The sequence below is a fragment of the Canis aureus genome, chromosome 29, assembly GCF_053574225.1.
Source record: "Canis aureus isolate CA01 chromosome 29, VMU_Caureus_v.1.0, whole genome shotgun sequence".
NCBI classification, from domain to species: Eukaryota; Metazoa; Chordata; class Mammalia; order Carnivora; family Canidae; genus Canis; species Canis aureus.
This window is the reverse complement of record NC_135639.1, coordinates 7,975,412-8,001,438: the sequence shown is the minus strand read 5'-3', so window position 1 is coordinate 8,001,438 and position 26,027 is coordinate 7,975,412. Positions and strand designations below refer to the sequence as shown.

Genomic DNA, 26,027 nt, shown 5'->3' with positions numbered 1-26,027 from the left:
ACCTGCTGGCCGCCCCCAGCCCCCTGCCGGGGGAGAACAGTCCCTTACAAGTCAGTGCTCTAGAAATATTTCCTGCACACATTCTCAGCATTTCCCATGCAATATGTTTTTCTATTTTCTCCTCGCTCTTCTTGCTGCTGTTTCTCATTTTTTTTTGTTGTTTGTTGGAAATGTCTCTCTTGATACTAGGATAAACTAACATTTTTTTTTTCTGAAGTAGAAAGATTTCTATAGTAACCCAGCAGACTCCATACGGGGAATTGCTAAAAATGCTGGCTTCTTTTTCATCCCCAGGAGCCAGGAATCCAAATGGCAAATCACTTCCGGCTTGAACACCCTTCAGGATTGAGAGATGCTCCCCTGAATCGTTTCCAGTTGAGTGCTGCAGAGCCCTGAGGTCACCCGCCATCATCTGCAGGAGCCGCACCGGCCAGTCCAAGTGCCTTCTTGGCTCTACATCACCAAGTGATGGTGAGCAGAGTTGCCCAGGGTAATGAAGTACACTCCATTAGCTCTTCTTTTCTGGAAAGACCCCGATTTTCGACACGGAACGACTATTTAAAGCTACCAGCTACCCAGATTCTCTGTGCGATAGCTCATTTTAAATGCATTTAGATTCATTGCTTTTGACATTAATTGCACCAGCTGAGTTGATATTTGCCTAGTTTCTGGGCTCAGAGAAATATCCCGAGATGTGCTAGTGAGCAAAGCTGAATTAACACACAAGTGCTCCGTAAAATGGAACGGTGAGCAGAGTCGTATAAATGCCAGAGAATGTAGAGCAGCAGGGATGACTCAACGACCTCAGGTCCAAACACATTATCCTGATTTCTGAAGAGCAAGACAGCAAGACAATTTCTTTAGCTTTGCCCACCGCTAAGCCTATGCTGACGGGTGTCTCAGGCTCCGTGTGAGTGTCTCAAATTAAATGACATTGAGACAAACTGGGTTTGTTGATTCCCTGGGATGAGGCGGAGAGGCCTCTCGGCTCAGCCTAATTGCTCTGACCTCATGAGCGTCTCCTGCACTTGGACTGGGCAGCTGGCTCCTTCTCTCAGCACTCACGAGCCCTTGCTTTGAGCCTTGTCAGTCTGCCTTTGGTGAATCCTTGTTCTGTAAATGCATTTGTGAGGACATCTCTCTGTTCTGTCATTTCAAACAGATTCTCAGGTATCCAAGGATTTCTCATTTGTCAGCGCCCCCTGAGCTCTCCTAGCACCACGCTGGGGGCAAAGGCTGAACAGGATTTCGTGGGCAAAGCACTCGGCACAGGCATGGCTCTTTTAGCTTGCCCTAATAAACGGCTGGTCCCTGCTCCCTTCTGGGCCCAGTATGCAAACACTGTCCACAGCCCGGAATTACGTGCTTTCTGTAACTAAATCTGGGGACAGTCTCAGCTGGGATTGACTTTTGCTCCTAACGGCACTAAAGTACCGAAGGTATCAAGCAGTAGTTCTGAGGCCTGGCTGGCTATTCATTAGAAACACAAGGAGAGCGTTTAAACATTTAGACATCCAGGCCCTTCTCCTAAGGATCCTAATTTTAACCAGCGGCCTGAAATGGGGTTCAAGGATAGATATTTTTCCAAGTTTGTCCAGGTGATTCTGTTCTACAACCAAGATGGAGAATCAGTGAATGATAAGGCCTAGTGTTCTGAATCTCCTTGGTACCTGGGCTTCCTCATCAATAAGGTAAGGAAATAGTCATTGCCCTCCTAGGGTGGTTTACCATGTTGATGCAGGTAAACTGCCAACGTAGCAAATTAACGTCGGTCCTACGTGGAGGCTTCCTGCTATTACTTTTATCGGTGGTGCCCTAGATCCTCTTTTTTCTTTCACTCTGCTTGTGACGAACATTCTCAAGTCAGTGTTGTCACTCAAACATACAGCGAATCTTCACAACTACTGTGTTAAATTGGAAAAGTCTGGTCCAAATTCTGTTTCAACCATTTCCCAGAGAGGAAGCCTTCCTCTGGCCACCAGAACCCCAACGAGGCATTCTCAACCTAGAAACTGCAAGCATGTACTGTGGCTTCAGAAAACCAAAATGATCATTCAGATTCCTATTCCAAACCCATGATCTTAATTTCTAGAAAGAAAAAAAAAAAAAACTAAGACAAAAACAACTATGTTCCCCTGGGCACAGGGTATATAATACTTTGAGAAATCTGGAGCTTACCTGGCGCATTTCCTTATAGTTGTGGTGCTTAAAATCCAGGTCATCGGTGGTGGTCATTTCATTCCGTCGGTGGTAATAGTTATTTGGATCTAGGGACAGAAATATGGTTTTGAATTCACTCACGTAATTCTGTTGCTTGTGGTGGCTCTGTTAGTTGCCTGATTGGTGCAGAGACACAACCCAATCTCCAGCTTCTAACATATGCACAGAGGCGAGAGAACCAACTGTCGAAAAGCACCTCAGGAGTCAAAATTAGCCAGTGGTAGAGATGGGCCTAGAGCCAGAATGCCTGGTTCAAATCTCCACTCCTCTACTTAAGTGCTGTGTGACTTTGGATAAGTCACTGGAGCAGTCTCTGCCCTAGATTCCTTACCCTTAAACAGGGAAGAAAGGTATTTCCCTCACTTTTAGTATTAGTTGGGATAACCTATGTACCTGGAAAACTGTTGACACTTAAGGAATGAATGAGTGAACAAATATCACAACTGTATATATACATGGAAAGCCCTAAAAGTATGGTGCACACTATTAGTTACTCATCCAACATTCAGTCCATTTCCATCCTTCCTAACAGAAACTCTGTGTGGTTTGGGAATCACTCCAATGCTTCTGGGAAACAGACCTCGCATCTCAGCTCAGGGGTCCAGCATGAGAGATTTCAACCAGTCAGAGCACAGCACACCCTGGCCACTCTTACTGGTCCAGATTGAAGCGAAAGTCTTTAATGGCACAGAGGAGGAGTGAGAGAGAATCTCTCCAGAGTAGAGGAAGAGAGAACCCCACCAGCACCAGGAGTTACTGAAACCACCCTGGAGCCCAATCAATCTCCCTTGGGACTTCCAATCACATGAGAGATCAAATTCCCTTGCCCCACTAATCCAGGGGGGCTGAGGTTTCTGTTGTTGGAGCCAGGGCACCCCAACTATATTAACACTATTAGCCTATGGGGACTGGGATTCAGGGGTCTGGGAGATGTCTGTCCTTGACTTGATTCTCTTCCACATATAAATTAACCCTTTTCATTAATTCACATAGGCTCTATTATTTATATAATTATGGAAACAAAGGACACTCAGAAGAAAGGACAGGAGGGGGAAGAAGAGTGAGGAGGAAGATAAAGGGGAGGAGCACTCAGTGGACCTGGAGGTCTTTCCCCGGACCTGACCTGCAGCCGGGCCCACGGCATCTCTGTCTGGACGATGAAGCCAGAAACCCTGGCCAGCTCCTGACCTAGAGTTAACATGGTGCTTTAGACAGGTCGCCCTCCTAACCCAGACACCATGGAGGCAAGGCTGAAGCCACAGCAGCTGTGGGTTTGATCCAAGGGGCTTGATGGAGGATTCCAGAGGCAATGGCAGTGGTGGATGACAGAGGGGATGAGCCTTTGCTCCAAGTGGTATCAGGGGCAGCAGGTCTCGATTCGTGCCATCAAAGGTGCTCCTCAGACCAGCACTCTGGCTGCCTCTCAGACCTAGCCCAGACCTACCGAATCAGAACCCACAAGTTAAAAACAACCTCAGCTGACGCCACAGGCTCGGAAGTCTGAGGAGCACTGTCTTAAAGTACTGAGCACGCTGCCAGCAGGGACCAGGCATTCTGCGTACACCATGCACAGCTGCCATCAACCGAGCCAGCTGCGAGTCTGTGTTCCCAGAGCCACAGGTCATGACCACCATAACCGACCCTGCCAGGGTTCACTGACCACTGGCTTCACCCTTGAGGCCTGAGGCGACATGCAATGAGTTGAAAATCATATAGAGACCCAAACACCACAAAGCCAGATTTTAATATCCACAGAAGTAGTATTTGCTGATAATACTATTAGAAACAAGGACTGTCACTGAAGTGGGATTAGCACGTGGGCAAACTGGCACTTTGTCCAGGAAAGAGCAAAAGCAGATCAGGTTTGGCACAAGCCCCCCAATTATGTTTCAAGCACTTTCCTTCTGGGAGTGCGTGCTGACCACACACAAGCTGCCTCCCCTTGGGTTTCCAAACCTGTATGTTTCCAAGCAAAGGTAAAGCTTATTTTTCACATTAATTTACACTTCATTTGCCCATATGATGTCTTCTAAGAGCTCCTCAACACTCCCCCAAGTCCCAGAGGCCTCTTTCCAAAACTCTTTAAAGTCCCTTTGTCTTCAAACACAAGTTATGCCTTCAAGGTTCTTCAAAAGGATAGAAGAAAAACTCAGAAGTTGAAGTAGCTCCGTGATTGGCAATGTTCTACCTTCCTTAAGACTAATCCACTTGCCTAAGGACAAGGGTACAAGTTCCAGAACTGTCTCAAAACCACAGGTCAAGTATTTTTCACCACTTCCCAGCTCCCACATTTTGAGCAAACAATTCTTGATTTGTCAATTCATTCTACTTGGATCAAGTTTTATTGAGAACCTATTAGGAGCTCAGTACAGTAGGCAAAGAACCAACTCCAGCCCTCTTGGGGCCCAGAGTCTTCAATCACAGCCAATTAGTCAAACCACCAGCCCCTTCTTCTATCTGTGGGTCAAAGATCCCATTTTCTTGTGAGGCATCTATTCCAGATGTTTCAGATAAAACTGCCTTGCCCAATCTGCAGAGTCATGAATATGTGAGCACGGTCCGGCCATGAAGCATGAGTCCTCTACCCACAGTCACTGGCTCAGAGGTGATCCCAAGATCTGAGGATCCAAGCTGGGGCAATCACATGACTATTTCCCCGCAGAGCTATAGGAGGAGAATCAGTCTCCTTCTACTGGCATTGCCTGGATGGTGGGTGAGTTTGGGGTATTGATCTCTCTGTCCATGAGATGGAGAGAAGGGGAGCCCTGACTCCCCAAGAAGACCCCGACTTAGTGACCTATTCTTGCCTGAAGCTAGAGTCAGAGTCAAATCCACCCCCGGGAATTCTCATTTATGTGAGCCAAAATCCCTCCCCCAACCAAAGCTAATTAGAATAGGGCTTCTGGCATTTGAAACATCAGTCCTGATTCAGTCTGTGAGGCCTTTATCCTCACAGATGGAGCTTTGGAGAATCAGTCTCCTACTTCCCTTCGAGTGTGTGGTTTTGCACGTCCTATGTGCTGAAGACCAGCTGATTCTTTCCGGAACACCTTAGTTACAGGGATGAATTCCTGATGAGGCATGTGGAGCCTAAGGCCATCCCCCTGACTTCTCTTATTCAGAGGTCAGCAAGTCAAAATGAGGCCATTAGAGTGAGCCCTGACCCCTTACGCCTGGTATCTCTAGCGAGGGGGAGGCAGACACAGAGGTAAGCACACAGGGAGAAGGCTCTGTGGAGGTGAGGGCACGGCTGGGGTGATGCATCTACAAGACAAGGAACCCAGATTGCCAGCAGCCCTGCAGAAGCTGGGGGTACAGACCGGGAGCAGGTTCTCCCGCACAGCCTCTGAAGGAGCCAGCCCTACTGACGCCTTGATCTGGGACTCGTGGCCTCCAGAACTGAGACGGTACCTTTCTATTACTCTAAACCACGCAGATTTGGGTCCTCTTCCCAGCAGCCTTAGGAGACCGCTGCACACTTGGGACATTCCTGCCTCCTCACTGCCATGGACACCTGCTCTTCCCATCCCCAAACTCACGCCAGCTCACTACACAGGGCTCTTTTCACGAGTACAGTGATAATTCCAGACCAAACCGCATTACTGGAAATCCACAGAAGCACCAAGATTCTTGAACAATTTTGCTTATCTATTTGCTGCTTTGGGGACCTTGCTTGTGAGGAGCGGGTGCTCAGCTGGGAGAGGAGAGGGTATCTTTGCTGGAAAGGAGGCTCACATGCAATCAAGAATCGCTGGGCTCATGAATCCTTTGACAAGCTCCATCCCGAGTAGGCCATCCGCAGAGCTAGAGTTTAGAGGTCCCGGGGATGGCAGAGGGGATGGAGAAGTGATTACCTAGGGTGTGTTTATGGGTCCATGATGAAGTTCAGTAACTAGACAGGGCTGCTGCTTGCAACACGCGAATATGCTAAGTACACTGACCTATATCTTTAAAACAGTTCGTTGTATGTTATGCAAGATTCACCTCTTTTTTTTTTTTAAATAAAGGACTGCCATCATTTAAAAAAATGATCCCCTGCTATACTATGAGCCTTAGGCTTTATTTTCCTATTCACAGTCCTCAGAGTGCTCCCTGAGGATGAGGAGGCCACCAGAGGCACACAGCCACAGCAGATCTTCCTCTACGTGCCTCAAGGCCAGCCTCTCCCACAAGGAAATGCCTGCCCCAGTGGCCCTGCGACCTCCCGAAGCCCCAAAGCCCCAACACCCCCAGCACAGATTCCTGAGTGCAGACAGCCTTCCCAAATGCAAACTGAGCACAAAAGAGCTGGCCCCCTGGTGAAAAGAAGTCACATCTGCCCACACCCCACCTGACTGTTACGACAAAGTTCATTCCGAGAGGGGCAAGGAGGAGGGCTGGAACCCTTGTGTTGAGGCCAGGTCATTACTGTCAGTGGAAGCACCAAGCCCATGACTGCAAGTGGCTCCAAACGGGGAGCAGCACGTCATTCACGCTTATTTTCCTCTCACCCCCATTTCATATTATCCTACTGCATAACAGCTCTGCTGTGCTGCTCGCAGACACCGGCAACCCCTCTGATCACTTGGCTGACGCTGCTTCTCCAGACAGTCCTGGGGAACTATTTGCAGCCTGACAGGAGAAACTCTCAGAAAAGACAACTGTTAAGACTACTGATGTTGCTGCAGTTCCCCGGAACCAATAAGGGGCGGATGGACCAAGAGAAACCACAGGTTTATTTGAATCAGTAAGGGCAAGTCACCCTCAGTTGCAGGGAGGGCGGGCTGCAGCCAGCAAGGCTGGATCCCCCTCAATTGGAGTGGTTCCCTGGGGGGGAAAGGATGCCCGATGCGCTTCTCTCGTTACCCCGTTGCTCTGGGGGGAGCAAAGGTGTCCATCTCCTCCCGGAACCTCTGGGCCTTGCCTCAGAACAGGCACATTCTAACGTGTTTGATGCATGAATGCATGAGTGAGGAATGAGAGAATGGGTGGACGGATGGATAGGTATCCCAATCAAGATATTTAGGAAAGACTACTTACAAAAAAGATAACACTTTCTGGGGCTAGGAAACCTCGGAGAAGGGGCCCGCTTTATGCTGCGATACTACTCCCTCTTGCCACCACGGCAGAGCAAAGACTGGCAGGCAGGGCAGAGGGGGTGGTGAATGACAACCACATCCTCCGGATTGAAGGCGATTGTGGAACATTAGGCCATCCCGGGTCTCCCGGGTACTCGTTTTCTAAGGCTGCGAGCATAAACTATCATAAAATAGGCAGTTTGAAACAAATTTACTCTCTCACAGTGCTGAAGGATAGAAGTCTGAAATCCAGGTGTGGGCAGGGCTGTGCACGCTCAAGCCTTCCTTGCCTCTCCCCAGCTTCTGGAAGTTGCTGGCAACCCCTGGCTTGTGGCCACACCGTGCCAATCTCTGCCTCTATTACCATCAGGCCTTCTCCTTCAGTGTCTCTGTTTTCTCTTCCTAAGGACGCCAGTCACTGGATTTAAGGCCCACGCTAAGCTTACCTAATCACGCCTGCAAAGACCCTCTTTCCAAATAAGATCACATTCTGAGGTGCCCAATGGACAAAATAGGGGGGATGCTATTCAACCCAACGTAGTCATGGCATGCACTACACAGAGGCCCACTGGGGGAGGACCACCCACCTTTCTGAACTGAGCTATTTTGGTACAATAAGACCTAAGCTTCTTGCTGTGTTACTGAGCCCAGGGCAGGAGGGAAATCTGTGGCTCCCCATGTGACCTGCTCTCTCATCTCCAAATCTGAGTCCTCTGCACAAGGGGGAGACATGCGAGGGAGGCATTGTGATTTCCCGGAAAAGTAGAGGTTTATCCCCACCAGAATATCTTAAGAGCAGCCAGTAGCCTGTAAGCTACATACAGAGGACAAAACAGAACCAGGACAAGAAGAAATGAGACCTCTTCTCATCTCATTCTCCCGCCATCCATGGGGTCTGGTGACCTTAGAAATAAATGACTTAGCCACAGAACCAAATGGTCTGACCAAAGACAGTAAAAGAAAGTGGGAGGAGGAAAGGGAGACAATGACATCTGTTCTGCACTGACCGCGTGAGGGCACTCTACAAATGGTTCTTGCTTAGCCTTTGCAGTGTCTGTGCATCAGGAATGGAAGAGCAGATGAACAATGACAAGGCAGGAGGGCAGCCTGCGTGCATTCCAGGGGGCAACAGAGTCCTTCTCGTGGAACTCATGACTTTGAAAGGCAAGGCTCCATCAAGCCAGGATGGGAGAAGGGAGAGAAAGGGAGCTCCTGGTCTCTATCTAAAAAAGAAACTGATGTTTCAATCCCACTCGGCCCCCTCTCCCAACCCAGAAGTTTGAGAGACAGGAAGTCAGAAGAAGACAGAGCCAGACAGGGAATGGGAAGCAGAGGAAAGGTCTAGGTGGGGAGGGCACAGTCACAGGCCAGTCTGTGGAGAAAGGCAGCAAACCATGGATCCCCTTTGCTGGGATGACCAGGAGCCTCAGGGACAGAAATGTTGATTGTCAGGCCTGTGTGGTTCTATGTTACATGCAACAAAGCCCCCTTTTTAATCTCCAAACCTCAGCAATAATCCTTCATGTGAATCAGCATCAGTGGAGACTGTTGCTCTCAAGTCCGGGGGAAGGGGAACGATGGCGTGAGCTGACCAGGAGCAGCACCAGGAGGAGTCACATGAAGCAGAAGGCAGAAAGTGACCACCTGGAAAGTGCAAGCGACCACCCCAGGTAGCCCCAGAAATGCTGGGGGGCAGGAGGGGAATGGAGGCTCAGGACCTCCATAGGTACATGGGGAGGGCTTGAGTCATCTCACGGAGATGCTTTAGGGAAGGGGGACACAGGAGTGGAAGGAGTTGGTCCCAATTCTACAGGGAAGCTATTGTCTCCACTTCAGACACGAGAAAAGCAAAGCACAGAGTATTTCCACATCCTGCACAAGACCACAGGTGCCAAGGGATGACAGTAGAACTTGAGCTGACGCCTAATCTAAGCCAGAGCTCATACCCTTTCTCTCCACTCGGCTTCCCTGAAAGGGACATGAATTCTCTCTCTCTCTCTCTCTCTTTTTTTTTTTTTCAGATCACATAAGGCCCAGGCAACCAGTAACCATGAAGGCAGGCTGAAGCTGGTACACAGCCACTCTCGTGAGGGCTTCTAGTCTCATCTGGAGGAGGCTGAAAACGTCACCCACAGCAAAGGAAGATAAAATAAGGAACACAGCAACTTTGTGTTCTGATTCCTGTCTTTTCAAAAAATAATAGCCAGTTCCATGGGACAATGGGTATCCACACTGTGGTCTTTGTGAAGAAATGTGGAAGGTAGCAAAATAAGTAGATTTACGAAGTCCTCTGCAGCTATGCTGACCCAATGGAGCCCATCCTTCCCCCAACTTCTCCATATTGATGGGAAGCAGGTGAGGGTGGCTGAAGACAAGCAAGACAGGTGGTGGTCTTACAATTGAAATATTTCCTCAGTGATCTATGACTGGGAGGGTATGTGTGTTGGGAGGAAGGAGGGAGATGCAGCGTGTCCAGTGGTCTTGGCCCACCTGCAGGAATGACTGTGGGGCATCTTCCCTTAGCAGAGCTTCTGTGCTGGAGGGAAAACAAGCTCCTGCCCCCAGACCTCCGCACATCTCCTCACAAGGTCTTGAGTTGCATCCAAGAACACCTAGACACCTCTGCACTGTGCAGATGGAGGGCAGTTGCTCAGACCTGGTGGCAGGGAAGATGAGATGGAAGGAGTGGTGCTTTCCCAGGGAGGATGGAATCACACCTTTATGGCAGGAGCCTCTGAGCAGCACCAGGGCTCAAGCATTACCCTCCCCTGTAGTCCCCTGAAGTCATTTCCCAGGACTCTAGGCCCAGTCCTGCTGCCCTGTGGGAAGTCATATGTAGAGCAATGGGGCTTTTTTCAGAAACAGCACACATGGCAGTATTGTTTGCAGTAGCAAAATAAATGAGAACTGGCAACTCTGTGACCTCGAAGTCAGCCAGTGTGTGTTTTAACCTGAAATATTTATTAAAAGTATATCTTAGAAAAAAAAAAAAATAAAATAAAATAAAATAAAATAAAATAAAATAAAATAAAAGTATATCTTAGGAAGCTCTCCGCAGCTTCTGATATGCATAGATCTTTAGGCATTCTCATCCAAAGTGGGAAAATCCATTCAAATTTGGGGAAGAGGACTTTTTAAAAATGTATTTACTGGGCAGCCCCGGTGGCGCAGCGGTTTGGCGCCGCCTGCAGCTTGGGGTGTGATCCTGGAGGCCTGGGATCGAGTCCCACATCAGGCTCCCTGTGGAGCCTGCTTCTCCCTCTGCCTGTGTCTCTGCCTCTCTCTCTCTGTGTCTATGACTAAATAAATGGAATCTTTAAAAAAATAAAAAATTAAAAAAAAATTAAAAAAAATAAAAATGTATTTACTTATTTATTTATTTATTTTAGAGAGAGAGAGAGTATGAACAGGGGACAGGGAGCAGGCAAAAAGAGGGAGAGAGAATCTCCAGCAAACTCCCTGCTGAGCATGGAGCCCAACACAGGGCTTGATCCTGTGAGATCACACAGGCCCCTGAGATCATGATCTGAGCCAAAATCAAGAGTTGGCCACTTAACCAACTAAGTCACCCAGGGATCCTGACTTTTTTTCAACTTTTCAAATAATGAACAACCCAGAAGGTATTTGTTAGATGAAATAAGTCAGACTGAGAAAGACAAATACCATATGATTTCAGTCATATATGGAATCTAAAAAAACAAATGAATAAACAAGCAAACAAAAAGCAGAACCAGACCCATAAATACAGAGAACAAATTGGTGGTTGCCAGAGGGGAAAGGGTGGGGGATTGGTCTTGTCCAATCACTACTATGCTGTACACCTGAAACTCATGCAACATTGTGTCAACTATGCTCAAATAGATTTAAAAAAAAGAATACAGAATATTTTTAAATGAAAAAATTTTAATTATGGTATAATACATATATAATTTATCATCCTAACCATTTTTAAGAGTACAGTTAGGTTGCATTAAATATATCCACATTGTTGTGAGTCAGATCTCTAGAACTTTCTCATCTTGCAAAACTGAAACCGTAACCATCAACAACACTCCAGTTTCTTTTCATTTTGAGCTTTAAAAATCCTATTAATAGACTATGACATGCGGTAATTCATTTTCCAGTTCAAAAATTTCTGGAAACATTACTCAAGAAAGCTTGAAAAGAATCACCACCTTCTTCTGCCCCGACCTGAGAGTTCACAGGAAGATGGCAAGCACAGAACAAAGAGAGCAGAAGCAAAAGTAAATGAATTTTTCATAAACAAGCGTTCCAGGAAAAACAGACTCTAGGCAGTTGCATTTAGACCACAAGGTCCGAGCAGCTGAGTTGGTTGGGTCATCTCTGTCTTTGGCCTCATTAACTTGCACAAAGGAACTGTGCCAACAGCAGGGCAATGAGCAAGGTTCACTTACCCACGTGGATGTGGGGACCCCTGAGCTGCCCCAGTCCCTCTGGTGTGACCATTACCAGGTGGCATGTTCAAAGGCCAGTTCCCCTCTGTGTAGACTGCTAAGTAGTTTCTAGAAGAGAAATGGCCCTAAAAACTTGGGGTTGGAAATAAAGCCATTCAAAGTCTGTACTTGAAACCCATCTAGATTTCACACTGCAACTATTGTGTTTAAATTGCCCCAAGGATCTATCTTCAAACACACCCCCCCCTCAAGAATAACTTCCCAGGGAAATATTTATTTCATGAGACTCTCACAGGCTACCCTTTGCCCTTTACCAGCAGTGGATGAATTCCTGTCCACAGAGAGAAACCATGACCCTGCTCTTTAAAGCAGGCAGGCATAGGCAGGAGAGCAAGCCTCCTAGCCTGGCACAAAGAGGGCCTCTCAGATAGCCACCTGTTTCTGAGTCTGCAGACTCTGTGTGCTCTGCAAAGCCCAGTGGGCCTGGGGTGGCAGCAGGTGGGACCTGTAGTGACAACTCCAACACAAACCAGCCACAAGAGGAGCCCAGGTCCCAAATCATGTTGGCCTTCAACATCCTCTCTGGATCAGCCTTGAAAAGGTGCACACACCCTTTGCACCAGTGACCCTATTTATCAGAACCTAACATAAGCACTAATCCTATAACTGAATAATCCTGTAATTTACACAGTGATTGTGGATACGCACAATGACATAGAAATAAAAACGTTCCTTGTGTGGTTCTTTATGGAACCAAAATATTGGAAACAACTGAACCTCCAACTGTAAGGTAGACTAAAAACTGGATTTTGTCTATAGACTAGATAGATGCATCCACAGAACAGATGGTATCTAATAGTTTTAATGACATAAAAAAAAAAGGTTTGCGAGCTAGTAAGTCCAAATATATAACAAAGAATCTGTCTGGTGTGAGTGTGAGTAGGTAGGCAGATAGACCCATCTTTTCTCATCGATACAGAGTTTGTGTTCTAAAAATTCATACTTGGCAAAGCAAGAGCATGGATATTATGGGATCAAGAGAAAAGCAATAAATGACATTAAATGTGCTTTGAAAATGCAATAAATATCAATTCACAGTAGGGGGGCAGGGGGTTGGATGGCTACAGAAATAGCCCGATGGCTATAATGGCATCTGAGAGCGTCAGAACTGGTGATGCGCTTCCCCAGGCTCAGAGAACCCCAGAAGTAGCAAGGCTTCACTCTCTCACTAGACAAGAGTGGTAAGGAAAGCTAGAACCCAAAAACGTGCTCCCGTGTTCCCTAGGGACGGACTGCAGGTAGACAGGGATGGCTCTAATGAAGAGCTTTAGGAATGTGCTAGGAGCTTGCTTCCTGCCCTGGAGATGCCCAGGCAGGATGAAGGGGCTGCCATCGACAGGCTCCACGCGGGCACAAACTCACAAGTTCTGAAAGGCCAAACAGAGCCATTCCTGAGCCAGACCACATCAGCCCGTCCAGAGCAGACACCAGCGAGGATCCAGGTGACACACATGTGAATTCAAGCCCCCTTCGTCCTGCCACCCTGAGGGCACACCCAGATATCATCATGTGAAAATAGGCCACAGGAAATAAATAAGCACTCACCCAAAGACACAGGCACCCAAGCACAGTGACTTAAACAGAAAGAGCCTATGTACACAGTCACATTTAAAATTAAGGGCAGTCCTGGTGGTTCAGCGGTTTAGCGCCGCCTTCGGCCCAGGGAGACCCGGAATCGAGTCCCACGTCCCACATCAGGCTCCCCTCTGCCTGTGTCTCTGCCTCTTTCTTTCTGTGTCTCTCATGAATAAATAAAATAAAAATCTTAAAAAATACATTTAAAAATTAATTTCTGGGGAGGTGGGCGGGGAGTTGGGGTAACTGGATGACAGGCACTGAGGAAGGCACTTGATGGGATGAGCACGGGTGTCACTATATGTCGGCAAATCGAACTTCAATATAAACAAATGAAAAAATAAATAATTAAATTAAATTAATTTCTGACATCTCCTCTACCCAGAGTGGTGGGAGTGCTCGAGGAGAATTAAATATGCTACCAAATATTTTCTCTAATTTTTTTTTACTTGCTTCTGAGTGGTAGCATTGAGTGAGTTTTCAGCCTTGAAACATGCATCATCTTCAAATCCCAGTAGGCAAAACCACAGTTGACACATCACTTTGCTACCCCCAAATATTCATGATGCTTCTAAGTGGGATTATGGAGGTTTTTATTTCTTCTCTTGCTGCTTAGCTATGTTTTCTAAATATTCTGCAATAGATACAGGTTGGTTTTTTGTTGTTGTTGTTGTTGTTTTACATGAGAAAAAGATTGCTTGGTTTGTTTGCAGTCACCTTGGCTAGGCACCTGTTCTCCGTCAGCACCCCACCCGCAGTAAGCAGGGAAGGGCGAGCTCACCTGGAAGCGGACAGCCAAGAATCTCCATCCTCATACAGATGCTCCCATTGTCAAACCAGGACTGTGGATTTATGCGGATATAGCGGGCCACCATGGGGACAGGCAGCTCATTGAGAACAGGGATCTCCTTTTCGCTGTTTCCTTCAAATATCTACTTATGCACAAGGGGAAAAAAGGAGAATCGTTTAGAGCTTGATTATCGAGGGATAAAAGGGTGATTCACTCATTCCAGAAGACTTTACTGAGGAATACCCAATGTGTGCTGGGCATTGAGGGGGGAAAAAAGTGAATCAAGCATGGACCCTACTCTCAGGAAGCCCCCCCGCCCCATCTACTGGGGTAGTAGAGAGGGGAGGAGGAGGGAATACTTGGATAATCCAGGTAAAATCTATTAGTGCCTTGGTAGAGGGATGGTCACGGAGCTCTGGGATTTCAGAAGAAGGAAAGGACCTAGCAGAGCTTTGGGGAGCAGGTGGCATTTGAATTGGTCTTGAAGGAAAACTCTTTAGACCTGTAGGGATGGCAGGGATTCTAGAGAAAAGCAGCGGGAATGACAGGAGAAGCCCAGAGGTGGGCTTCCGAAGGAGCAGAGCAGCTGGCTCATGTTTACTGGATCATAGAAGGAGTGTGTGCAGGGCGTAAGAAAGAGAAAGAAGATTGAAGCCAGAGATGCCATCCAATTGTGGAAGACTCTGGAAACTGTGTGAGAAAGGAAATGCTTGAGAACCAGAGAAAGAGGGCGACATGAGCAGAACTGGCCAATGTGGGATGAATCATAGGGTGGAAAGATGGAGGTCATTAGAGACCACTGGAGAACTGTGACAGCTGAGGGGCTGTGAGGGATGCCAGCACACTGCCTGTGCCCCATGGCTCCCAGGGCTGACCTGTGAATTCTAGAAGAAACGACATCCCAGCAGCTCAGAATTTTACATTAGCTCTCAAAGGGCCACTTGGCACTGCACTTCAGGGCATGGAAGCAGGGGGTGGGGGACATTATCCACCACTGGTTTGAGTTGACACAGTATCAGCAGACATCGAGGGGGCACACATCACCTCTCTTTGCAGAGACCCACGTAGCTGGGTACCAAGGGCGTGGACAGAGGGAATATGAAACTCACCATGTCTCCAGATCCATTCTTAACAGTGACCCATGTGTGGCTGTCATTGCTCACCATGACCTTGTAGGAAGTCACCCAGTCACTCCTAAAAGAAAATAAGACGTTTTAAAACTACATTTTAAAATGTTTACCTCAGGTGCTTGGGTGGCTCAGTTAGTTAAGCGTCTGTCTTCAGCTCAAGACATGATTGGGGTCCTGGGATCGAGCCCCATGTCAGGCTCCCTGCTCAGTGGGGAGTCAGCTTCTCCCTCTCCCTCTGCCCCTGCTTGCTTGCGCTCTCTCAATCTCTCCAATAAATAAATAAAACCTTTTTAAAAATTAAAAAAAATGTACTTTCTTTCCTTATGATTTTCTCAACATTATCTTTTCTCCAGCTTACTTTATCGTGCATTAACTAACATTAATGGTAAGGCTCCGTTCTGGACAACAGTAGGCTATTGGTAGTTGATTTTTTGAGAGCCAGAAGTTATACAAAAATTTTCATCTGTACAGGGTGTCGATGCCCCTAACCCCCGCGTCGTTCAAGGGTCAGCGGTAGGTCCCAGTAATAGATGACACTGAGCCACAGCCTGGCCCCACTGCTCACCCTACCTGCGTCCTCACTCAGCTAACTGACCTCACAGCTAACATGACTCACCCATGCCACTGTGGATTCATCTGTAAAAATGAGGATCCTAAAAGCACCAAGCCTAAAGGATTAACATGAGCCTTCAATGGTTTAATGCTCCTTAAACACTTCAGACAGTGTGTGGTCCCCAGTAAGCACTCCGTGCTGGTCACACATGAAGAGACACAAACACTTATGTATCTGTTTATATGGAACATTAACATCACACGTGGTAGTCGAGTTCCATGTGGAAAAGTAACTTCAGTAAAAACTGCAAGTTGGTCTAGAAATTTCATCTGGAAAACGATTTGGGAACATAACAAACTGCATGCCACCAGCCACAAAAATAACAGCTTGACTGTCTAGGAGACACTGGGCTTCTCCTTGGTTGTCACAGCCATGCAGACAATCCCTCTACCCCCCAGCAATAATCCACTGTGAGCTGGGCCCAGAGCCAGACCTGCCACCATGTCCTACCGCACAGAAATCACTGAGGTGACAATGGTCATGAAAGGACTTCCCGGAGTGGGAGTCAACCCGTTAGGCCATGCCAGAAAAACAGCCCCACAGGGAAGGCACATTTTCGTCCCTCAGCCTCACTGTTCATAACATTAATGGTTAACCAATGTAGAAGATTCAGAGCATCATCCTTTTTAATTTTTAAAATCCTGGAACTAAACAACAATTCATTAATCCTTTAGAACATTCTGTCACCTGAAGCATTTGGATCCTTCTTTTCCTACTGTGAAATCTCCTTGGATTTGGGAGCTAGATCTATCCCAATACGGTTCTGAGCTTCTGAATCAGTACTGCCTAAGAAAGTTCACTTAGAAAGATGAGCTTCGGGGAATACCTGGGTGGCTCAGCGGTTTAGCGCCTTCCTTCGGCCCAGGGCGTGGTCCTGGAGTCCCGGGATCGAGTGCCACATCAGGCTCCCTACATGGAGCCTGCTTCTCCCTCTGCCTGTGTCTCTGCCTCTCTCTCTCCCTCTCTCTGTGTATCTCATGAATAAATAAATAAATCTTTAAAAAAAAAAAGAAAGATGAGCTTCTTCTATTCATTCTGGTTCATCCGACTGACTCGTGAAAACTATTCCTAGGTGCTTCTCTAGGTGCTTGGAGACGAATCCTCCCCACAAGTCTTCTCTCTCCTCCTCTCTCCTCCCCACCAGCTTGGTCTGAACACCTGCCAAAAGCTGGAAGCTGTCAAGCACCGTGTTTCCCCCTGGAGAGGGTGAAGGCTGAGCCCACACCTGCAGACTGCGAAGCATCAAGCATGCCTTCTGAAAGGCACATAGGCACAGCTCATGTCCTCTGCACTGGAAAATATCCTCACCCCGAAGAGCAACCTGTCTCCCACGTTCAAAGAATCACTAAAGACCTTGCAAGTGTAGCCCCTTTTATGGCTGCTAACACCCCATAGTGATCTGGCAAGGCAGCCTGCAGACATGAGGGGTGCATCCTACCTGCAGAGACAGAGGTGATGACCTTAAGGGAGCCTCTCGATTGAGAGAAACACACACAATGAGAAAGGGGTAGAAAGAAACATTAAAAATAAGCTGTCCAAAGAAAAGGGGAGAAAAGAAATGAAAACCAAGCAACAATTTCGCAAACTCAGAACAAATGTGGACCAATCCGTTACTTATGTTTGAAGGGCAATTGTTTCCCTGGCTCTGACCTGTTCTCTGGACTGCAGACCTCCGTCACTTGCTCTGCCCATCTGACCTCTCTCCACTTCTCATGTCCCAGCAACATCCCAAATTTACCCCACCCCAAGGAATGGATGCAGGTCTCCTGCTCCGCACCTCCACCTGGGCCAGACAGAGCATCTGCCTCAGGAAAGGCACTGGCATTCCCCAGAGGGGACAAAATCCCAGGGTCCTCCGTGGCACCCCACTCTCTCTCCCCCACCACCTCCATTGAGACTATCACCAAGTTCTGTCAATTTCACCTCCCACAGTTTTCTAGCATCTACCCACCTCTCTCCACCTTCACTGCCACCACCCCAGCCCATTCTCCCTGGCCAGGACTGCTGCCTCCCAATCTATCTTGCAGTCAGAGACTGCTTTTTTTTTTTTTTTTTTTTTTTTATTGGTGTTCAATTTACTAACATACAGAATAACACCCAGTGCCCGTCACCCATTCACTCCCACCCCCCGCCCTCCTCCCCTTCCACCACCCCTAGTTCGTTTCCCAGAGTTAGCAGTCTTTACGTTCTGTCTCCCTTTCTGATATTTCCCACACATTTCTTCTCCCTTCCCTTATTTTCCCTTTCACTATTATTTATATTCCCCAAATGAATGAGAACATATAATGTTTGTCCTTCTCCGACTGACTTACTTCACTCAGCATAATACCCTCCAGTTCCATCCACGTTGAAGCAAATGGTGGGTATTTGTCATTTCTAATAGCTGAGTAATATTCCATTGTATACATAAACCACATCTTCTTTATCCATTCATCTTTCGTTGGACACCGAGGCTCCTTCCACAGTTTGGCTATCGTGGCCATTGCTGCTAGAAACATCGGGGTGCAGGTGTCCCAGCGTTTCATTGCATTTGTATCTTTGGGGTAAATCCCCAACAGTGCAATTGCTGGGTCGTAGGGCAGGTCTATTTTTAACTGTTTGAGGAACCTCCACACAGTTTTCCACAGTGGCTGCACCAGTTCACATTCCCACCAACAGTGTAAGAGGGTTCCCTTTTCTCCACATCCTCTCCAACATTTGTTGTTTCCTGCCTTGTTAATTTTTCCCATTCTCACTGGTGTGAGGTGGTATCTCATTGTGGTTTTGATTTGTATTTCCCTGATGGCAAGTGATGCAGAGCATTTTCTCATGTGCATGTTGGCCATGTCTATGTCTTCTTCTGTGAGATTTCTCTTCATGTCTTTTGCCCATTTCATGATTGGATTGTTTGTTTCTTTGGTGTTGAGTTTAATAAGTTCTTTATAGATCTTGGAAACTAGCCCTTTATCTGATATGTCATTTGCAAATATCTTCTCCCATTCTGTAGGTTGTCTTTGAGTTTTGTTGACTGTATCCTTTGCTGTGCAAAAGCTTCTTATCTTGATGAAGTCCCAATAGTTCATTTTTGCTTTTGTTTCTTTTGCCTTCGTGGATGTATCTTGCAAGAAGTTACTATGGCCGAGTTCAAAAAGGGTGTTGCCTGTGTTCTTCTCTAGGATTTTGATGGAATCTTGTCTCACATTTAGATCTTTCATCCATTTTGAGTTTATCTTTGTGTATGGTGAAAGAGAGTGGTCTAGTTTCATTCTTCTGCATGTGGATGTCCAATTTTCCCAGCACCATTTATTGAAGAGACTGTCTTTCTTCCAATGGATAGTCTTTCCTCCTTTATCGAATATTAGTTGCCCATAAAGTTCAGGGTCCACTTCTGGATTCTCTATTCTGTTCCACTGATCTATGTGTCTGTTTTTGTGCCAGTACCACACTGTCTTGATGACCACAGCTTTGTAGTACTATGAAGCCAGCATCACCTTAATTCCAAAGCCAGACAAAGACCCCGCCAAAAAGGAGAATTACAGACCAATATCCCTGATGAACATGGATGCAAAAATTCTCAACAAGATACTGGCCAATAGGATCCAACAGTACATTAAGAAAATTATTCACCATGACCAAGTAGGATTTATCCCTGGGACACAAGGCTGGTTCAACACCCGTAAAACAATCAATGTGATTCATCATATCAGCAAGAGAAAAACCAAGAACCATATGATCCTCTCATTGGATGCAGAGAAAGCATTTGACAAAATACAGCATCCATTCCTGATCAAAACTCTTCAGAGTGTAGGGATAGAGGGAACATTCCTCGACATCTTAAAAGCCATCTATGAAAAGCCCACAGCAAATATCATTCTCAATGGGGAAGCACTGGGAGCCTTTCCCCTAAGATCAGGAACAAGACAGGGATGTCCACTCTCACCACTGCTATTCAACATAGTACTGGAAGTCCTAGCCTCAGCAATCAGACAACAAAAAGACATTAAAGGCATTCAAATTGGCAAAGAAGAAGTCAAACTCTCCCTCTTCGCCGATGACATGATACTCTACATAGAAAACCCAAAAGTCTCCACCCCAAGATTGCTAGAACTCATACAGCAATTCGGTAGCGTGGCAGGATACAAAATCAATGCCCAGAAGTCAGTGGCATTTCTATACACTAACAATGAGACTGAAGAAAGAGAAATTAAGGAGTCAATCCCATTTACAATTGCACCCAAAAGCATAAGATACCTAGGAATAAACCTCACCAAAGATGTAAAGGATCTATACCCTCAAAACTATAGAACACTTCTGAAAGAAATTGAGGAAGACACAAAGAGATGGAAAAATATTCCATGCTCATGGATTGGCAGAATTAATATTGTGAAAATGTCAATGTTACCCAGGGCAATATACACGTTTAATGCAATCCCTATCAAAATACCATGGACTTTCTTCAGAGAGTTAGAACAAATTATTTTAAGATTTGTGTGGAATCAGAAAAGACCCCGAATAGCCAGGGGAATTTTAAAAAAGAAAACCATATCTGGGGGCATCACAATGCCAGATTTCACGTTGTACTACAAAGCTGTGGTCATCGAGACTGCTTTTTCTAATGAAATACTATCATGTGACCGCCTGACTAAAATATTACCCTTCTTGGGTAGTAAGGCCAAAATCCTCATTCTGTTCTATAAGACTCTTGCTCACCTTTTGTTCTCTGTGCTCTTTCTTTCAATTCCTGATAACGATTAAACTCTCTTGCCTCCGGGCCTCAGCACATACAGTTTTCATTTCTTCTCTCCCATCCTGTCTGCCTCTAATCAATCATTCAGACCTCAGATCTTATCAGATAAGGCCATCCTAATCGCCTAACCTGGCCAATTTCTTTTCTTCTATGTTCCTTTCTTTCATAGTTTAATTCCACTTACAATTTTATACCCCTTTCTAGAATTATCTGAGAGTGTCTTTATCTCACACTACAGGTGAAGCATCTCATAGATGGAGGAAGAAGAGATCACGGTACTTTGGAGGATGCAAAAGGAAGCTGGTGCTCCTGGAGAGCAGAGCAAGGGACAAGGCAGGACAACTGGGGCTGCATGGGCTTTGCAGACCATTTGATGGAGGTGGAACTTCCTCTGTCAAGCAATACGGAGCTGGCCCCCTTGGAGTCCACCAAGCATGGTCAAAAGTACCTCAAGACCAATTAGAAGGTCTCCTCCACTTTCAAAATTTCCACCTTAGCAGAACATTTAGAAACCAGAGACTACCTGAGTGTCTCCTATTTAGTCTGTGAAACTGACTCTCCTTTCTACTACCTCCTGCTGAAATGCAAGTAATGGCAGAGGTCCCCCTGCCACCGGTTTATGCATAAACAGCCTTTGTTCATTTTGTCTCAGGCTTAGTTTTGTCCTTGACAATTCATACTGTTGCCCATATTATGATTTTTTTCCTTCTCATTGCTGCCTAGTATTCCATTCAAAGAACAGACACTTTGTCCATTTTATTGCTAATAAGCATTTGAGTAGTTTCCAGTTGGGGCCATTTTGAACAGTGGTTCCGTGAATATTCTTCTATGTATCTTTTGGTGACTTTATACAAAATTCTGCTTGGTGTGTAATTAGAAATGTCATTGCTGGATCATAGGATCCCAGGATATAGATGTGTTCAGCAGTAGTAGTTTCCCAAAGTAACTATCTATGTGCACTCAAACCGGCAATGTTTGAGAGTTCATGATGTTCCATGTTCTTGTCAACACTTGGTATTATCTTTCTTTTTCATTTTAGCCATTCTGATGGGTGTGTCCTATTATTCTGTGGTGATTTTTATTTCAATGTCCTAGATGACTAATAAATTTTGACATGTTGCATGTTTATTGGGCATCTGAATATCATCTTCTGTGAAATGTTTATTCAAATCCCCCCCTTTTTAAATTAAGTTGTCTCTCTTATTGTGATTTGTAAGAGTTCTTTATATATTCTAGATAGGCATTTTTTTTCTTGAGCATATGGATTGCTAATATCTTTTCCCATTTGTGTCCTCCTTTTCATTTTTTTGTGGTATCTTTTTTTTTAATTTAATTCATTTATTTAAGAGAGAGAGAGAGAGAGAGAGAGAGAGAGAGAAAGCACCAGTGGGGTGAGGGGCAGAGGGAGAGGAAGAAGCAGACCCTCCACTGAGCAGGATGCTGACTCCAGGCTTAATCCCAGGACCCCAGGATCATGACCTGAGCTGAAGGCAGATTCTTAACTGGGTCACTGAGGTGCCCCATCTTTGTGGTATCTTTTGATAAACAGAATGTCTTAATCTTTACATTGTCTAATTAACCTTTGTTTTCTTCACAGTTTTCAGTATTTGTGCCCCTTTCAACACATTTTTGCCTACTGCAAGATCATAAAGATATTCTCCTATGCATTCTTCTAAAAGCTTTATTGCTTTACCTATTACATTTAGATCTGCAACCCACACAGAGTCAACTATTATATGGTGTGAGTTAGAGGTCAAGATACATTTTTTTCTGAAAAGGCCTCCCAACTGACCTAGAACCATTTATATGATTATTTTTCTACTGCACATCAGTGACACATTTGCTATAGATCATGTGGCTGTATACAGGTAAGCATGTTCCCTGATGCTCTAGTCTCTTCCATTGGTCTACTTCCTACCTGGTGCTAAACCCATCCTGTCTTGATTTCTATAGCTTTATAGTAAGTCTTTATACCTGGTAGTGTATATTTTCCCACTTTGTTTTTGCTTTTTTAGTTCCCTTGACTATTCCTGGCCCTTTGTATTCCCGTATAAATTTCAGAATCACCTTGTCAACTTCCAAAAGAGGGACTTTTGGATTTTAATTGAGGTGGCACTAAATATATAGGTCAGCTTTAAGGGAATCAACGTCTTTCAATATTAAATTTCCTAATCCATAAACATGGTATATCCCTCTATTTATTTAGGTCTTTATTTTGCTTATCTCTTGCTGGATTTATTCCTCAGTAGTTGATTTTTTGATGATTTTATAAATGATATTACCTTAAATTTTATTTTCTCCCTGTTTGTTGCTGGTATGGAGAAATACAAATGCTTTTTGTATAATGATTCTATATCCAGCTACTTTGTTAATTCATTAATTAATTCTAATAGTCTAGGATTCCTTTGGATGTTGTTAAGGACATGGCTATATTATCTGAGCACTATGATAGTTCTGCTTCTTTATTTCTTTTTCTTGCCTTATTTATTACACTGGTTAGGATCTCCAGTTCAGTACTGAAAGAAGTGGTACTAATAGCCACCCTTGTCTGATTCCTGAGATTGAAGGAAAGGTTTAGGCATTTCACCACTGGGTAAGATGTTTCCTGTTAATATTTTTTTCCTTTAATTTATTTTATTTTAACCAAGTATGAGTTCATTATTTTTTCAAGTAATAAGAGAGTCTGGATGTTTGCAGCTGCTGGCACTCATTCAGCTGGTTGATTGTGTCAGAGTCAACATCAACAGACATTCATTTGTCATATCCGATATCTCAGAACTCTAAGAGAATGTTGCCAGGACTCAGTGTACATTCATTTTTCCATATTCATTGTTTCAGAGTTCTAAGAAGACATTCTTATATATTCATTTTCCATACTTGTCTCAGAGTTCTAAGAAAACACCAAGATATACTCATTTTTTTTTCACACTTACTGTCTTTGGGTTGTAATATAGTTGCTGTAGCTCCATATCATGTCCATGTTCAGAAAACATTGGATAAAATCTTTTAGTTTCTATCAAGTTTCTATCAAGCTATACAGTTTCTATCAAGCTACTGTTATAACAGAACAATGTGCAATTCCTCTTGTTTGGGCTTTTTTCACATTTTAAAAACTTACAGTTCTTGAAATGAATCAGTACACATAAACTTTGGACTCACTGCAGAAGCTCCAAGCAGATGCTATATAGTATGTGCCCTGGAACCCCTCACTACAAGGGGCTTGACTCTACCATATGTTTTTTATAGATGGCTATAGAATTTTCTCAGATGCCTTTTCGGCACTTATCAGAGCAGTCATATGATTTTTCTCTTTAGTTCTCTTTATGTGGTGAATTACAGTGTTTGGTTACAATTGTGGCTAAAGTACCCTTATATTCCTGGAATAAATCCCACTTGGTGGTGATATATGACCCTTTTATGTATTGATGGACTCAATTTAGTAGTATGTTGATTAGCATTTTTTGTATTCACGCTCATGAAAAAGTTTCCCATATTTTTGCTTTTTGTAATGTCTTCATCAGATTTTGATATCAAAGTTATGCAAACTCATAGTTGGGAAATGCTTCTGTTTCCATTGTCTGTATTTTTTTAAGTGCCATTTCTTTCTTGAATGTTTGGAAGAATTCAACCAAAATTTTTTAAATTAAGAGTTTTTTGAGGGGGGCAATATTTGATAATGAACTGATATTGGATTACTCTGATATTCTATTTCTTCTTCTGTCAGTTTTAGTAAATTATGTTTTTTGAGGAACTATTGCATTTCAGCTACTTTCAATGTTATTGGCATAAACTTGTTTTCGTATTATTTTATTGCCTTCCTAATGTCTGTAGCATTTTTAGTGATGCTACCTTTTACAATTTTGATGTTGATAGTTGATTTTTTTTCTCTTTTCCTAATTAACCAAGAGTTAATTAATTTTATTAATCTTTTCAAAGAATCAACTTTTGGCTTTGTTTTCCCTCTTTATTATTCATTTCCTATAAGTAACCTAGTGACCTAATATGTTTCCAGTTAGGAACCATATGTGTTTCCAAGTAGGAACCATATGACTCCTATCAAACTATCATTTTTACAGACCAAAATGGTTGACTATCAGCAATTTCCTAAGGTGAAAATAATATTTTATTAATTTTTACTCTTATCTTTACTGTTTTCCTATTGCACATTTTTTAGGTTTGATTTGTTGTTAATTTTGCAATAGTTTCTTGAGACCATTAATTTTCAGTCTTCAATCCTAATATATGCATTTATGGTTAAAGTTCTTTCTTAGAGCTGCTTTAGCTATATGCCATAATTTTTAAATTTTATATATATCATTTAGTTCAAAATATTAATTTCAGTTGTGATTTCTCCTTTAACCATGGACTATTTAGAAATATAATTTTAAATTTCCAAATGTGGGGGTTTTCTAGTTTTCTTTTTATTATTGATTTCTAGTTTAACTCAGGGAACAAACTGAATCATGTCAATCCTTTGACATTTGTTGAGACATCCTTTTATGGCTCAGCATATGGTTGATTTGGGCTAATGTTCCATGTGCACTTGAAACCAATGTCAGTTCTGTAATTATTGTGTGCAGTGTTCCACATATAAAATTTTGATCAAATGTACTAAGTGTATTATTCACATTTTCTGTATACTTAATGAATTTGTGCCTGCTTATTCTATTGCTTGTAGAAAGAGGTGTGTAAAAGAATATCAATCTGATTGTGAATTTATCTGTTTCTCCTTGCAGTTCTCTAAACCTATATATATATATATATATATATACACACACACACACATATATATATATGAATGAAGCTATGATATTGAGTGCATACAGATTTAAGACTGCCATATAGTACTAGTAGATTGACTCTTTTATGATTTAAAAAATGTCCCTTTTTTATTTCTATCAATGCTTTCTGCCTTAATGTTGACTTTGCCTGATATTAAGATAGTTATCTTGTTTTATTTTGCTAGGGTATGTGTATTTTTTTCCATTCTTTTGCATTTAAACTTCTGTTTCCTTACATTTAAACTGTGTCTCCTATAAATAGCCTGTAGTTCAGTTTTATGAGGTTTTTTCTTAAGCACAGTACGATCATATTCTTCTTCTCTTGGAGATTGTAGTTCATTTAAAGGTAACGTAATCAGTGTTCTATTTGGATTTATATCTATCATCTTACTATTTGTTTTCTATTTGACCCATCTGTTTCATTCCCCTTTCTTTTTCTGCCTTTTTTATTTGATAATCAGATATCCTATTATTCTATTTTCTCTTTATTAACTTACTAGGTATACACTCACATTATTCTTTTCATAATTACCCTAAATATTTCAATATGTATCCTTAAGTGACTAGTCTTATTCAAATTGTAATTCTATCACTTCCATGATAATGTTAGAACCATACAACATTGTAAGTCCATTTCCTATCTTTTGCATTGTTTTACAG

The 26,027-nt window shown here is 44.0% G+C and overlaps 1 protein-coding gene across 1 annotated transcript in view; it reads right to left on the bottom strand.

Annotated features, from left to right (window-relative positions):
• Window positions 1-26,027, bottom strand: part of CPXM2 (carboxypeptidase X, M14 family member 2) — a 130,552-nt gene that overhangs the window by 25,573 nt on the left and 78,952 nt on the right. The window contains exons 5-7 of the mRNA XM_077877309.1: window positions 15,227-15,311; window positions 14,109-14,259; window positions 2,179-2,267 (exon numbers count right to left, since the gene is read on the bottom strand). Coding sequence (XP_077733435.1) covers window positions 2,179-2,267; window positions 14,109-14,259; window positions 15,227-15,311 — 325 coding nt within the window. The remainder of the gene's footprint in view (window positions 1-2,178; window positions 2,268-14,108; window positions 14,260-15,226; window positions 15,312-26,027) is intronic.